The 16,271-nt window shown below is 37.2% G+C and overlaps 1 protein-coding gene across 2 annotated transcripts; it reads left to right on the top strand.

Moving 5' to 3' along the window:
- Nucleotides 1-695: 695 nt before the first annotated feature.
- Nucleotides 696-14,943, top strand: LOC131653717 (histone-lysine N-methyltransferase ATXR3-like). 2 transcript variants are annotated; one of them, XM_058923989.1, is made up of 20 exons: nt 698-939; nt 1,153-3,579; nt 3,715-3,771; nt 4,557-5,696; nt 5,928-6,298; nt 6,385-6,933; nt 7,019-7,119; nt 7,636-8,674; nt 8,775-8,846; nt 9,552-9,662; nt 9,763-9,863; nt 10,958-11,057; nt 11,158-11,253; nt 11,475-11,642; nt 11,735-11,860; nt 12,273-12,326; nt 12,715-12,962; nt 13,056-13,164; nt 13,262-13,564; nt 14,285-14,943. In XM_058923989.1, exons 2-20 carry the CDS (start codon nt 1,272-1,274, stop codon nt 14,450-14,452), a joined length of 7,221 nt encoding a protein of 2,406 aa, XP_058779972.1. In that variant the 5' UTR covers nt 698-939; nt 1,153-1,271; the 3' UTR covers nt 14,453-14,943. The 2 variants fall into 2 exon arrangements, 1 of the variants encoding a protein (XP_058779972.1); XR_009299133.1 differs by lacking the exons at nt 11,158-11,253; nt 11,475-11,642; nt 11,735-11,860; ... (3 more) ...; nt 13,262-13,564; nt 14,285-14,943 and having other exon boundaries at nt 696-939; nt 8,749-8,846.
- Nucleotides 14,944-16,271: the final 1,328 nt, after the last annotated feature.

The raw sequence follows: 16,271 nt of genomic DNA, 5'->3' as shown, positions 1-16,271 counted from the left end.
GTGGCTAATGTTTTTTGATTTGTATTTATTATTTAAAATATTTAAAATATATGTATGAAATTTTTTGAGATTATTTTATTTTGTTATTTATAATGTAATTTGATTTTTGAAAATGTAAATATTTTTATTGAAAAATTTGATTTTACGAAATACATGGTGGCGGGGCGGGAATACCCGAACCCAAACCGAACCCGTTAAGGAAGGGTTTGGGTTTTAATTCCCCATCTCCATTTGAGTTTGGGGCGGATAACGAGAATTGATTGGGGATTCGGATTTGGATATTGGAAAGATAAAAATAGTCCCTGACCCGCCTCGTTGCCATGCCTAATTTTCACACCCAAGTAACGTAGTTTTCACACATCAAAATGGTTTTTCCACGTAAGGGGAAATGAGAATCAATATAGAACAAGCTATTGTGTTTTTAACATTGTGAATACTTTTCTCTGTCATGTTAATCTGTAATATTAATATATATGCTTATGCTTTCTTCTCTCGCTCTTTTAATTGGCTAGTGAGTGCATTGTTCTTTTTTCTTATCATTTCAATTGGATATTTGGACTTTTCTTGTCAAGTCAAAACACCAAGCCCAAAAATATAATCATTAGTATTAAATACAACAATCTGGCAGGGGTATTTCCGTATTTCACTTAACCGATAAATCAATGAAAAGATAAAAAAAAAACTCGAAAAATAATAAAAACGAAGGTTTTCGTCTTTAATCCAGAGCAACAAGAACACAAACACAACGCAAAGAAGAAAACATAACGAAGCGCGAAAGAGAAGAGAAAGAAGCCACTGTTACTAATTACCCTATTCATTCAACAATTCATCTCGCGAGAATTTCAACTTCTCGATCTCATTTCTTCTCTCCCTCCAAGATTCATCACCACGAGCTTTGCTTCTTCTCCGATCTATATTCTTCTCTCTTTCATTTCTTCGGTAATTCTCTCTTCTGGTTACTCTTCTTCATCGAATCATCGTCAGTGTTTTCATCAATTCACGTTCTCGATTTCAATGGAGTCGGTTCGTAGTGTTTGAATCACGGACGGATTTTCTTACGTCGCGATTTTCGGTTATGGCGGTGTTGAATTATATGCATTTGTTTTTGGTTTTAATCTCTTTGCTAATTGTGTTTTTTGTGGTGTGATTTAGGGTTTTTGATTTGTGCGTGGATTAAGGATTAATAAGAGGTGAAGCGTTAGAAGCATGAGCATCAATAGCCCCGGCCAAAGGAAGAGCTAGGGTTTTCTAACGTCGAAGGTGAGATTTCCATGGGCGATGGAGGTGTCGCATGCATGCCTTTGCAGTATAGTATGGAGAGGTTATCGAGTTCAGAGAAAACGCATTGCGGAGGCAGTAGTGGGAATGGCTTCAACTCCAAGTTGCTTATGAATATGAAGTCGAGAAAGAGTGAATTAGCATTGGATAGAGTGGATAAGAGAAGTGGAAGTGATGTTGAGAATGGTGAAATGATATGTGGTGATAAGGTGCAGAAGGAAGACGTAGAAGAGGGTGAATTGGTTACTTTGAAGTGGCCTAGAAGTGAAGTTGAAATAGAGAATGGAGAGTTTGTGCCGGAAATGAATATGCCGTCGAGACGAAGTGAGATTGAGAATGAGGAGATTGTTAGTGATAGATGGAAAGCAAGGGAGTTTGAGAAGGGAGAATTTCATCATGGGAAATGGAGAAGAGATGACGTGGAAAGAGGAGAGACTGTTCCTGAGAAGGGTAGGAGAGGAGAAAATGAATATGGGCCTTGGAGAGGTGTGAAAGATGACGTTGAGAGGGGAGATTTTATTCCAGATAGATGGTATAATGGACCAATTGGGAAGAATGATTATGGTAACAACAGTAACCGCAGAAATTATTCAGGTAAGGACAAAGTTTGGAAATTTCAACGTGAACGTACCCCACCTTCTTGGAGATATACAGGTGAAGATTCTATTAGGAAGAAAGAATTTATTAATAGAAGTGGGAATCATCATGCGAAAAATTCTCCCAGGTGGGAGAATGCACAGCAGAGGAATATAAGGAACGGTTCAAAGATTGTCGATGACGAGAAAAATGCATATAGCAATGGTAAGGATCATACACGAGATTACACTTCTGGAAGTCGCTTTAAGAGGCTCGGTAATGATTTTGACAGCTATGAGCGGAAGCATTCTGCAGATTTTACAAGTTCAAAAAGTAGAAGGCTTTCTGATGATAGCTATCCTTTTTCAGAGAGCTATTCTCGTCGCCCTATGGAGCAGTCTTATAGAAATAATAATAATAATTCTACCAGACTTTCTGCAGAAAAGTATTCTTCTAGAAATCATGAATCTTCTTTCTCTACCAGACCAGCTTATGACAGGCATGAACGCAGCCCTGTTCAGTCTGAGTGGTCCCCACGTGACCGAAGTAGGCATTATGATCATAGAGACCGTACTCCAGTGCGCCGATCGCCCTTTAGTCATGAGAGATCTCCATATAACCGGGAGAAATCCCCCCATGGCCGGGAGAGGTCCCCATATATGAGGAGCTGGGACAGAAGTCGACAGCATGATCCTAAATTGAGAAGTCCAGCGCGCACCGAACAGTCGCCACAAGATCAGTGCTGGCGACAGCATGATCATAAGATGAGAAGTCCAGCACTCGCTGAGCAGTCGCCACAAGATCAGGGTTGGCGACAGCACAGTCATAAATTGAGAAGTCCAGCACGCGTCGAGCAGTTGCCACAAGATCAAGGTCGGCATCATGATCACAGGGACTGTATTCCAAATTTAGTAGGAGGATCCCCCCTTGATCAAACTAGGAAGGATGTTCATGATGAAACAAGCAAGAACTCATCAGGTGATAAGCAGAATTCTCCAAATAGTTGTAAGAGTGATGAAGATAAACACATTCAAAGGGAGTCGGATTTTTCAGTTACAGGATCTCGAGGTGAAAGAAACGTGCAAAAGACTGACGAGTCAATTGAGAAAGATATTAGTGATAGTCAACCCGTTGAGGAACAGAAGTCCTGTAGTCCCACTATTGATCCAAAAGAATCTTCACACCTTGAGCCACAACCACCTCCCAATGAGCTGCCTTCAATGGAAGAAGATATGGACATTTGTGATACCCCTCCTCATGTCCCTGTGGTGACAGATTTGTCATCAGGAAAATGGTTTTACCTTGATTACGGTGGTGTAGAAAATGGGCCTGCCAAATTGTGTGACATTAAGCTCCTTGTTGATGAAGGGGTACTAATGTCAGATCACTTTATCAAGCACTTGGATAGTGACAGATGGCTAACAGTTGAAAATGCAGTGTCACCATTGGCTGCTCAGAGTTTCCCGTCCATTGTGTCAGATACAATAACTCAGCTTGTAAATCCTCCAGAAGCTTCTGGTAATATTTTGGCCGATACTGCAGATATTCAATCTGGTCCTGAGAATTATCTTGGAAAGCCGGGCCCCTCGCTGCTGCCACGCGGACACCCTAGCGAGAGTGTACTTACATCTGAACTCTTGGACAACTTCAATATTGATGAAAGAGTTCAAAATCTGTTAGAGGGTTATGATGTCATTCCTGGGTTGGAACTTGAGGCAGTAAAAGGTGTTTTATCCTGTCAATGCTATTCTTTTGTATTTTCTTAAAAAGTGTGAAAAGATTTCTGAAACTTACTTTTTTCTCCCTATTTACTCTGAAATATCTATTCCAAACTTGGTAATTATTATTATTTATTTGCAGAAGCTTTGCAATTGAAATTTGAATATGCAGAGGAAGATGGATTAGGAGACCATGAAGGTATGTATTCTGCCGTGGTGATTTTAGTTATTGGTCATTTTGGTCATTTTGTTTTTGTTTTACATTACCTGGCAATATTGAGGTTATTTTATTATCAGAGTTGTGTGTTTGCGCATTGGCATGTTGACTCTTGTCTTGAAGTTGGTAACGGTTGACAGGTTGAGAGATTTTACGAATTTGAATGTTATATATAAGCATTCACTTGATTTGTACTGTAGTTTTGTCCTTGGAGATAGTATAAAGAGTTGGGGCCTGAAATCTAAATAACTTGTGATTATTTATAAATTTATGGTATTTTGCATATCACTTTATGCTTTACTCAATAACCCTTTTCTTTTGTAAAAAACCATTTTCTTCTGCGTGCCTACTTTTTCTAATTCTCAGTTAAACAAAAGTTTATGTCAATCCAATGCTGTCATTTTAACCTTTGCCATTGATATTGTGAGTTGAGTTGGTCCAAAATGTCATTTTAATCTTTGCCATTGATATTGTGAGTTGAGTTGGTCTGTAATTTTGAATTCTTCTATCCATTGGAAGCAGATTAACTGAATAAAATCATACTTCAATTTTTTTATTTAAAAAAAAAGGCTAACCAAGTGTGGTTTATTTTTCACCATATATGGAATTCAAAGTTGCAATTTAATTTGCTGTGTTTTGCCAATGCACCAAAAACTATTTTGTTCATTATCATTATTCTATATCTGGGAAATTCCAAAAGTAAATGGATATGCATTTTGAGTTGTATGTCTTGTGAAGCTGTGACAAAAGTGTTCGTCTCTGTTCAGGTTTTCCTTGGCATGTTTCCTGCACTAGAGAAGATTGTGATTCAAGTACTGATTTAGCAACAAGAGATTCTGAATCTCAGTTTATAGACAACATGGGTAATGGGTTTGGCATTCCTAAGGATTGGTTTTCTACCCTTTGGCCATGCAAAGGTGGTGACTGGAAGAGGAACGATGATGCCCACGATCGATGTTCTAGGAAAAAACTTGTTCTAAATAATGGTTTTCTGTTGTGCCAAATGCCAAAGTCTGGATGTGAGGATCCTCGATGGCCTGAAAAAGATGACTTGTATTTTCCTTCTCAAAACAGGAGTCTTGATCTCCCTTTGTGGGCTGTTGGTGCTGATGAGTGGGTTGATTGCAATGCTGCAAGCAAGTCTATTCAAAGTAAGCCTTCTTCTGTCAAAGGAATGAAAGGAAATGTTCTTTCAGTGGTAAGGATAAATGCATGCGTTGTCAATGATCAGGGATTGCTGCTCACTGAGTCACGCCACCAGACCCGAGGCAAGGATAGACAACATCCAAGGTCAGCTTGGCCATTCACTTCAACCTGTGATAGTAAGAGACCATCAACCGAAGACGATTCTCAGTCAAAATCAGTTAGTGATCAAGGTTCTTACCAAAGCATGGAGTCCATTAGTGTCCCTAAAGATCATCTCTGTACTATCCAGGAGTTGCAGCTACATTTGGGTGACTGGTATTACATTGATGGTTCTGGACGTGAGAAAGGGCCTTCATCATTTTCAGAGCTACAATATTTAGCAGATCAAGGAATTGTAAAAAGGCATAGCAGTGTGTTTAGGAAACATGATAAACTCTGGGTTCCTATTACCTCTACCACAGAAACTACAGATGTCTATTTCACGAGCCACCAAAAAAGCAGTTCAACATTGGGTGCATGCTTTGATCATCCATCAAAGCAAACTCAAGGTGTTTCATATGGTGGATCTTACACAAGTTCAAGTATGTTTAACAGGATGCACCCTCAGTTTGTTGGTTTTACACGTGGGAAGCTGCACGAACTGGTTATGAAATCATACAAGAGCCGTGAGTTGGCCGCTGCTATAAATGAGGTTTTAGATCCCTGGATCAATGCAAGACAACCAAAGAAAGATATTGAGAAACAGATATATTGGAAATCAGGTAATTTTGGTCCTTCATATTCCTCTCCACCCCCACTCTTCTCTATCTCTGTAAAATTTGATTTTGTCTGCTTTTTTATTTTTGGTTCAAACTTCCGAATAATGTGTGTGGCTTTGTCATGTGCTTGTGTGGGGGTAATGTTCACTAGATTAGACTTATTCTGGAAATTCAATTCAAGCGGTCTTATTATTTTCTTGTTTATTGTGTGTGTTGGGGCATGTAAATTTTCAGAAGGCGACACACGAGCTGCCAAAAGAGCCCGGATGCTGGTTGATGATAATGAAGAAGACAGCGGTTTGGAAGATGATGTTACCATTGCCAAGAATGAACCCACTTTTGAAGATCTATGTAGTGATGCTACTTTTCATGAAGACGAAATTGGTATCTCTGATTCTGAAGTGGGAAGCTGGGGCTTATTGGATGGTTCGTTATTGGCACGAATTTTCCATTTTTTGAGATCTGATTTTAAGTCTCTTGTATTTGCATCAATGACGTGCAAGCATTGGAGTGCTGCTGTAAGGTTTTACAAGGAAGTTTCAATACAGGCCAATTTGTCATCCTTAGGGCCTTCTTGCACTGATACTGTGTTGTGGAACATTATGGTAGGTCGAATATATATTTTCTGATTCACATTTTTGGTATGTTTTTTATTCTTCCTTCACATAGGACTTGTTGATTTTTTCTGCAGAATGCTTATAAGAGAGACAAGATTAATTCAATCATTCTAATGGGCTGTAACAATATTACGGCTGACATGCTTGAGAAAATGATTCTTTCATTTCCTGGTTTATGTACCATAGACATTAGAGGATGCAGCCAGTTTGGAGAGCTAACTCCTAAATTTACTAATGTGAAATGGATCAAGAGCAGAAGTTCACGCATGGATAGAATTGCAGAGGAGCCTCATAAAATTAGAAGTCTTAAACATTTTACAGAACAAGTTTCATCTACATCCAAATCCAGCAATTTAGGAATAGATGATTTTGGTCAACTGAAAGAGTATTTTGATAGCGTGGATAAGAGAGATTCGGCAAAACAGTTATTTCGTCAAAACTTATACAAGCGGTCCAAACTATATGATGCTAGAAGGTCCTCTTCCATTTTATCTAGGGATGCTCGCACAAGACGTTGGGCAATTAAGAAGTCTGAAAGTGGTTTTAAGAAGATGGAGGAATTCCTTGCTTCAAGACTAAAGGAAATCATGAAGTCAAACTCTTGTGACTTCTTTGTACACAAGGTAGTGCGATTTATTCTTAAAAATTTATTATTATGAAGATGCCTTTTGTGACTCATGATTTCTGCTGGTATTTTTTTATTAATAGGTTGCAGAAATTGAGGCTAAAATGAAAAGTGGTTATTACAGTAGCCGTGGATTAAGCTCTGTCAAAGAGGACATAAGTAGAATGTGCCGTGATGCAATAAAGTAAGTTCTCGTTTTCTTTTTTTTCTTTCTTTTTTCTTGGGAGAAGGTGATTGTCCTCTTTTTCTCCTGATGCCTGGTTTATGTACTGCTGGACACTTTGAAATGAGGATGGTATGGTTTATTAGTTTTGAGGACAATGATGCAAAGATCTAATAGTTCATAGTTTTGTCCAAGTCTGATGAAGCACTGTATCTTCTTGCCTTGGAGGTTCATCCATTTGATTCTCATCTGTATGCATTAGCTCTACTGTTTTGCAGTTATAATTGTTTTCGATCCATGTTAAGTTTGATGAGTTTGCATAAATTCTAGTTGTTTTTTGCATCTGGATACTATCTTCAAAAATATATATTATATGTATTGCATAGTTGTTTCTATTTATGAATTTGTTCATTTAGCTCATATTTCATGGGTAATCTAAAATGGGTGTGTTTCATCTGACCACTCACAATCTTGTCTCCTTACCCTGCCCCTAATATTTACATTAAATTTTGACTTCTGTTTGCTTATTGATTACAGAGCGAAAAATCGGGGTGATTCTGGTGACATGAATCACATTATCACACTATTTATTCAACTGGCAGCTCGGTTGGAAGCGAGTTCTAAAAATTTGCATGGCAGAGATGTCCTACTGAAGTCATGGGACAGTGACTCGCCAGCAATGTTCTGTTCTACTTCATCGAAGTATAAGAAAAATAGATTAGTGAAAGAAAGGAAGTACAGGAGTAATGGAAAACATAATATTTTGGATAATGTAGAGTATACCTCTGATAGAGATATTAGGAGGCGCTTATCAAAGTTGAATAAGAAATCCATGGGCTCAGACAGTGAAACATCTGATGATCTTGATCGGTCTTTTGATGATGACAAGAGTGACAGTGATACTACGTCAACTGAGTCTGAAAGTGACCATGAAGTACGCTCGCAAATTTTGGTTAGGGAACCAAGAGGGGATGGATGCTTCTCACCCGAGGAAGAGTCAAATTTCATAACTGATGACCGAGAGTGGGGTGCTCGCATGACAAAAGCAAGTCTGGTTCCTCCAGTTACCAGGAAATATGAAGTCATTGATCATTATTGCATTGTAGCTGATGAGGAGGAGGTGCGAAGGAAGATGCGTGTTTCATTACCAGATGATTATGCAGAGAAGCTGAGTGCACAAAAGAATGGCACAGAGGAGTCAGATATGGAACTTCCTGAAGTCAAAGATTTCAAACCTAGAAAGCAGCTTGGAAATGAGGTTATTGAGCAAGAAGTTTATGGCATTGATCCTTATACACACAACCTTTTGCTTGATTCTATGCCAGGGGAGTTAGATTGGTCTCTGCAAGAGAAGCATTTGTTTATAGAAGACGTGCTCCTTCAAACATTGAATAAGCATGTTAGGAGCTCTACTGGAACTGGAAATACTCCAATGAGCTACCCTTTGCAGCCTGTTATTGACGATATTAAAAGACGCGCTGAAGAAGATTGTGATGCAAGAATGACTAGAATGTGTCAAGGTATTCTAAAGGCCATAGACAGTCGTCCAGATGACAAATATGTAGCTTATAGAAAGGTATATGTTCTTTTTGTTATTTAACATCCACTGGCATTTTCTCTTTACTGCTTTTAAACTGTTATTTTACCCAGACTGTCTGTTGGGATGGATCATGCAGGGGCTTGGTGTTGTTTGCAACAAGGAAGAAGGCTTCTCTCAAGATGATTTTGTTGTGGAGTTTTTGGGAGAGGTAAATACATGTTTCTGTAATTTCACTCTTGTACCTTCTTTCTGGATTATTTATGTGCAAATTATACATGTTTTGCGGTGCTCTAGCCTCTACCTCTGGACTAATTGCAGGTTTCTAGAATAAAGTCAAATTTCCAAGCATCAATCATCTACTAGAGAGAATAGGAAACTTTGCATACATTCTGTGTTCTCTAACTTGATTAAACTAGCTATGATCCATTCTTTCCGAAACCTAAACATTTGGTTTTACACATGCTGCATACTGTCAAATACTTGGGCAATAATCTATTTAATAGAGAGAATAAAAATAATCTATCCAATAGAAAGAATAAAAAAATGTGAACACAGCTAATTGTTTTGGTACTCTTTGTCATGAATAAACTAGGTATGATCTATTCTTTACAATTCTAAACATTCCTATGCTTTACATGTTAAACATATTAAGTAGGCATCAGATAATTGGTATTCTTATTTGGTTTGGGGATTTAAACTATTATTTTCTTTACCAGCCAAAGTTTTTTATTAAGTGTTGTTCTGTGTTTCATTTACAATGTGTTCATATAGAGGTGTCCGTTCTCCTGAATAAAGTTGCTGTTATGCTTAAGTGTATCTTCTATAAATGGGGAGGTTCTGTTTTGAAATCTTTGTTTTGGCGTTATATGTTGTGACAGGGAGGCATTGTAATTATATTAAATCTTTTTTACAGGTTTATCCTGTGTGGAAGTGGTTTGAGAAACAAGATGGGATTCGATCTCTGCAGAAAGATAGTACAGATCCAGCACCAGAGTTCTATAACATCTACCTTGAGAGACCAAAGGTGCCCGTCACTTCAAAATGACAAGATGATGATCTTTAACTCGATACAGTTTACTCATCTTGTAGTTCTGCACTTATTAATTTAGCAATTTTTATCACAGGGTGATGCGGATGGGTATGACTTAGTTGTCGTTGATGCCATGCACAAGGCTAATTATGCTAGTCGAATATGTCATTCTTGCCGACCCAATTGTGAAGCCAAGTAAGTGGTTTATCATGCATGCTATCTGATTTGTATAAATCTATTTTCTGACCTTTTCAGCCTTGACACTAGTTCTCGTTCCTGTGGAACAATTGGTTTGCTAGGCATTTTTTTGGGCAGCCACTGCTCATTTCCATGAAAGATTATGCACATACATTCCCCTGTTACTGCCATGGTTTTATCTTAGTTACAATCATGATTAATTTTGTTGTACATTTTTTATCATTATCTCGTTATGCTTAGTCTTACTTCATTTTGGATGTGTCTCCAGCCGGCTTTCTTTGGAAAACCTGTATGACGGCTTAAGGCCCATTACGTGGGCATAAGAAGGCTTAAATAATATTTTAGTTTCTATGGTCAAGTAATTGTTTAACATGCTAAAAATTTTATATAGGTGTGTATATGTGATAGTTCCTTTTTAATTTTATTATTGGTCAAGTCCTATGAAGCACGGACACCTCGAACACGACACTGATACTGACACGGCGACACCAGTAATAATTTGAAAAAAATGAATAAATTAAACTTAATCACAAGTGTCAGTGTCGGTGTCCGACACGGACACAAACACACATTTTTTCAGAGGTGTCGTGCTACATAGGTTAAGTCTACTATGTTTTTGATATTCAGAACATAAATACCTGGTTTTTATACATGACCATACTATTGGATTGAAAATCGAATCAACGTGTTAAGTTGCTGCTTCATATTCTTTTTGCTACACATTTTTAAAAGTAAAAAACCTTGTGATTTCCTGTTGTCTCTTATTGCTTTTGTTCCACAACGTTCAAGTGGCCTTTAAATGCTTCTTTGTCAAGAAACATTAACTAGTCTGTTTATGGAGCTTCCATTAATTTTTTCTACTGTCTTTGCTGTGGCAGCAAAGATGCAAGGAATCAAACTTATTTCAGATTTAATCCAGTGCTACTTTTTATATTTTAGCCCAGTGCTGTCCTTAGTAATTGCTCTGATATATTTATTGATTAGCGGCTGAGGATTATAGATCTGGGGCATAATCCTTTTGCTACATTTTTTGTTATAAATTATAATATCGTTTCTGGCTATCATCTATTGTCCTTTTTGACTTTTTTCAGAGTCACTGCTGTTGATGGTCAGTATCAAATTGGTATTTATAGTGTTCGTAATATTCAACATGGTGAGGAAATCACTTTTGATTACAATTCTGTTACTGAGGTTTGTCCAGCCTGCTGATTTCTATCTATTCATGGCAATAAAAAACGTATCTGCAATATATTGTCTAATGAAAACATATTCTGTATTCATTTTATTGTAGAGCAAGGAGGAGTATGAAGCATCAGTTTGTTTGTGTGGAAGCCAAGTATGCCGGGGGAGCTACTTGAATCTGACTGGTGAAGGGGCGTTTCAAAAGGTTTGGACTATATCAAAATTTTCAACTCTTGCTAAGAAAATAAAAGGAGAAATGTGATATTTTGACGACTTCAATGGAAGTTCTATACATACTTGCCATGGTTGAAACTTGTAATGTGCTTGACATGAAACCCTGGTTGGGGTTGCTTTAAAAGTTGAACAATACAGTTTATATTTCCATTTAATTTGTTTGGTTACTTCATCTGTTGTCCCTTCTCTCAGGTTTTGAAGGACTCACATGGAATTCTTGATCGGCATTATTTGATGCTAGAAGCTTGTGAATCAAACTCTGTGTCTGAAGAGGATTATAATGACCTTGGTAGAGCTGGTTTTGGCATTTGTTTGCTTGGGGGCCTGCCAGATTGGCTTATTGCCTATGCAGCTCGCCTTGTATGTAGCTTCCTGTGTTTTTACCAATATTTTATTTTAGTTTTTGAGGATGTTATGTATTAAATTTGGCTTTCATTTCTCCTGTTTTAAAGGTGAGATTCGTCAATTTTGAAAGAACGAAACTTCCTGAAGAAATTCTAAAGCATAATCTCGAAGAAAAGAGAAAATATTTTTCAGATGTATGTCTTGAAGTTGAAAGGAGTGATGCTGAGGTTCAGGTGTGTTCACTATTCCCTTCACGTGCTTCATTATCATAAAGATGACATTTTCAATTTTTTTCTTGAGAGTTCTACGTTGGGTGTAATATGGTCTAAACAAATATAATAAGTCAGAGTTATCTTTCACCTTACAAAGATGGTATTTGAGCCTATCCCGAATCGGTTGGATCATTTGTTATTGGGCCACTCGAGTCATGCTTTAGATGTCCGGTCTCTGGCATGAGTGAAGGGAGGGTTGAGTCCCACATAGAACGTGATATATTATGTAGGCTGGAATTTTGTAGATGAAGGACACATCGCTCAACCCACAGACCAATTTTGTAGATTGAGTTAAATCCAATCCAAATTCTAAGAATTCTTATATTCCATTGAAACTTTTTATTTTATTTTATTTCTTTGGTTTTTGACTCAGGCGGAGGGAGTGTACAACCAAAGGCTTCAGAATCTTGCTGTCACTCTCGATAAGGTGTGTGCCTCTCTATGGGCTAGTTGCTTCTTTGTTATTTGTATTTATAACGATGAGAAAAAAAGTTTGGCACTTAAAACATGTTCAGAAAGGAGGAATGCTAAAGATTAGCGTTTCTGTTTTGGGCTTGTAAAAAGCACCAGGCTAATACTGTTAAGATAGGAAAGTTAAATATACTGACAGTTTCTATTTCTATATATGATCAAGAAATTTATACCCTATGCTGTATGCTAAGTATGCACTTCCCCAATATTCCCTTCTGTGTATCTGAAAGGAGAGAAAGTGAACTCATTTTTTACAGTTTTATCTCACATTCTCACTGCACATCATTAATTTTCCATTTCATTTTTTAGTTTGGGGGATTTTAATCTTTGATGGAATATTACAGGTAAGGTATGTTATGAGATGTATATTTGGTGATCCTCGGAAAGCACCGCCTCCTATTGAGAAACTCAGTCCTGAAGCAACTGTTTCGTCTCTCTGGAAAGGAGAGGGCTCATTTGTTGAGGAGCTTCTTCAGTGCATAGCCGCTCATGTGGAAGAAGACATCTTGAATGATCTCAAATCCAAAATTCATGCTCACGATCCTTCAGGTTCGAAAGATATTCAGAAAGAGCTTCGGAAATCTCTATTTTGGTAATTGGTTCTTGCTTCTAGCTTGTCTGTATGTATTTGAACCCGGTGGAACTTGCAATCTTTAAAGTTTATTTTCTCACCCTTTGTTGATAGGTTGAGGGATGAGATCCGAAGTCTTTCTTGTACATATAAATGTCGGCATGATGCTGCTGCTGACTTGCTCCATATTTACTCTTATACCAAGCACTTCTTTAGAATACATGTATGTTTTTCCAATCATGAATACCAAGCTGCAAAGGGCAGTCTATTTTTCTTTGCATTTTAAACTTCAGATTTTAAAATATCTTGTTTTCTTTCAGGAATATCAAACCGTTACTTCACCGCCCGTCCATATTAGTCCACTTGACTTAGGCCCCAAGTATACTAACAAGCTGGGAGCAGAGATTCAGGAGTACAGGAAGGTATATGGTAAAAATTATTGTTTGGGGCAGCTGATCTTTTGGCATAATCAGAGTAATGCAGATCCAGATCAGAGCTTGGTTAGAGCAAGCAGGGGGTGTTTGTCTTTACCAGACATCAGTTCCTTTTATACCAAAGCTCAGAAGCCATCACAGAATCGAGTTTATGGTCCAAGGACTGTCAGATCTATGCTGGCAAGAATGGTTAGTTCTTTTTACTATAATTGTTATTCCGGTTCTTAACTTAGTTTTGGGGGAAAATAACAACAAATAAGAAATGTTCCATTGGATAAAATTTTCCCTAAATTGATATGGTTCCATCAGCAATAGCAATTAAGTCTTATTCCAGTAAATGAATAATTGTGTTAAAGTTATCAACAACCATATCCCTATAGTAGGTGAAATGATGTTTGAAGTGATGAGTGTATATGAAGTTCCTCTTTTATTTTTGGTTAACTTAAATAGTTTTGGAGGGTCCTAAACTAGAAAAGGAGCACACAAGGACAGTCAATTCTGCTTTTCTAAAATGTAGAATCAAGATGCTTGTACCTGAGTTTAAAAGTGAGCTTTTAAATTCATCTATCAAAGATATCTCGTCTGCAACTAGCAGTTTCTCTTAGGTTACTGAGAAAGCCAACTAAAGAAAGGATTTCTTGAATACTTGGTAAACATCCTTACATGAAGCCTATGCCTTCATTTTTTGTTAATAGAAAACCCGTTCTCAGCAACTGTCTGGACACCCAACATAATATGTGTCGACACATTTCTATCTCCAATGGCTAGCTCAAACATCCTCAATTAGATAAAGATTTTCAATTGGATAGCTTTAACACTGTTGACAATTAAATGTTTGAAGGCTAGGCTTGATATGCTCTGTGATTTTGTCTTTGATGTCAGTGATGACAATCTGTTTTGTTTATCCAGGAGAAGCAGCCGCAGAGATCCTGGCCCAAAGACCAGATATGGTCGTATAGAAGTTGTCCAAAATTCTTTGGTAGCCCAATGTTAGATGCTGTAATAAATAACTCTACATTGGACAGAGAGATGGTTCATTGGTTGAGGCACAGACCAGAGGCCGCGTGGGACCGTTAAATTCTTGCATTTTATGAAGAAGTGGGCAGAGACTACCCGGTGAAACACCTATTATCAGATACGGAAGGGTTCATCATTCGCAGCTGCCTGCCTCTTTTAGGGCGGGGTTCTGTAATTATTAACCCAAGGGTTTTTTTCCTTGTGCCTCATTTTAGTCATTCTTATGTACAGTTTTTCTTGACCATTGAACTCTAATTCATTTGATTGTAGGGCAGTGTTTCACTCCTGTGTAACATATGAAATGAAAGTTAGGAAGGATAAAGTAAGGTTAATTCAAGGCCTTGATGTGTTAGCATCTATATGTTAGGTAGGGCAATGTTTTATATGATAAAATGTGCAATGTAGTTTTCCTGATGATGAATGGTCTCTGATGACTACAACTATTTTGATTTGGGATGACTTGCGTCAGTGTTGAAAATTGGCAAATGTCTAGAACTAGAATGGATTCGGTAGTAGTTTTTAATAAAAGTAGGTGGAGTTGCTTCATTATATTTTCCGTTGCTTCAATATATTTTCCAGACTTGCATATTTCTTGTAAATTGTATGATGGGGTGTTAGCAATCTGATGCTGGCGAGTTTGTGTTGAGCTGGCAATTGTCTACTAGACTTAGAAAGGCTGGCTGGAATTTTGAGCTCATTTAACCTTCAATAATATCAGGTGATATTGCTTGTAATCAGTAGCTGATAACCGATGTTGTGTAGGGAGAAATAATTATACATCTATTATTTGACGCAAAGGGTATTATTGCTTTTGGTTTTTAGGAGGCCATCAAAGCATCTCCAACTGGGTTCTATACTTTCTTTTAGTACGTCTACAATGCAATTTTTGATTTTAAAACGCTCACTTGCCTCTACGAGGAGAGTTAAACCTGTCACCCGCATTTACCCTGCATTTAACCTGGCACCCCATTGCAATAATGACAAAAATACTCTCATTATTTACCCCATCTCAAATTAGATTTTAGTTTTTCTTGTTCACTTCACAAGTACCACTCAATAAAAAATCCGGTAATTTGTTTCATGTCAAATTTTGCATTTCTAATTGGCTTTTAAAAATTCGTTATGCGTTTTTACCAGATATTTAAAAAAAATCCGGTAGTTTGTTTCATGTCAAATTTTGCATTTCTAATGGGCATTTAAAACTTTGTTATGCGTTTTTACTAGACATTTAAAAAACTTGGTATGATGATTTACTAAACTTTTTAAAAACACATAATACATAATTTCTCAAATATTTTTAGAAAAATCAGATATATAGGATACTTGATTTTTTAATCCACCTCTAAAAAAATCTGATAGTTCAATTCAACAAGTTTTAATTTTTTAATCCACCTCTAAAAAGATCTGATAGTTCAATTTAACATGTTCTCTCGAGCTTGAGGGAATGGTTCTTTTACATACTTTAACCAGTTCTTGACCTAAAAGGATATTCTTTCCGTATAATTGGGTAATTTTGTACAGCTTATTTCAAAGTTAGTCTATTGTTTTGACTGATTTAAGTTCATCAAATTACAATTATCCGATTCAATATAATCACTTGAACCAAATCAAATGGTTTCATTTGATTCAATATATTTCAGTAGATTAGTCTAAACCAATTTGATACTAATTATGTCATATATGTAATCTGACATTGAAGTGTCGGAGTATGTCTGGAAATTGCAGTGATAATATGCAGTGCATGCTATATAACTACTGACCAACAAAAACGATATGAGGCAGTGGTAATTCGTAATTGCAGAAAGTTGAGGTATTACTGTCCTGTCCAGATATACAAACGTTATATACCTAGTACTAGTACTAATACTACTAATGGAGT

Source organism: Vicia villosa, linkage group LG2 (assembly GCF_029867415.1).
Source record: "Vicia villosa cultivar HV-30 ecotype Madison, WI linkage group LG2, Vvil1.0, whole genome shotgun sequence".
Lineage (NCBI taxonomy): Eukaryota > Viridiplantae > Streptophyta > Magnoliopsida > Fabales > Fabaceae > Vicia > Vicia villosa.
The sequence above is the reverse complement of the archived record's forward strand: the minus strand, read 5'-3'. Positions and strand labels throughout refer to the sequence as shown.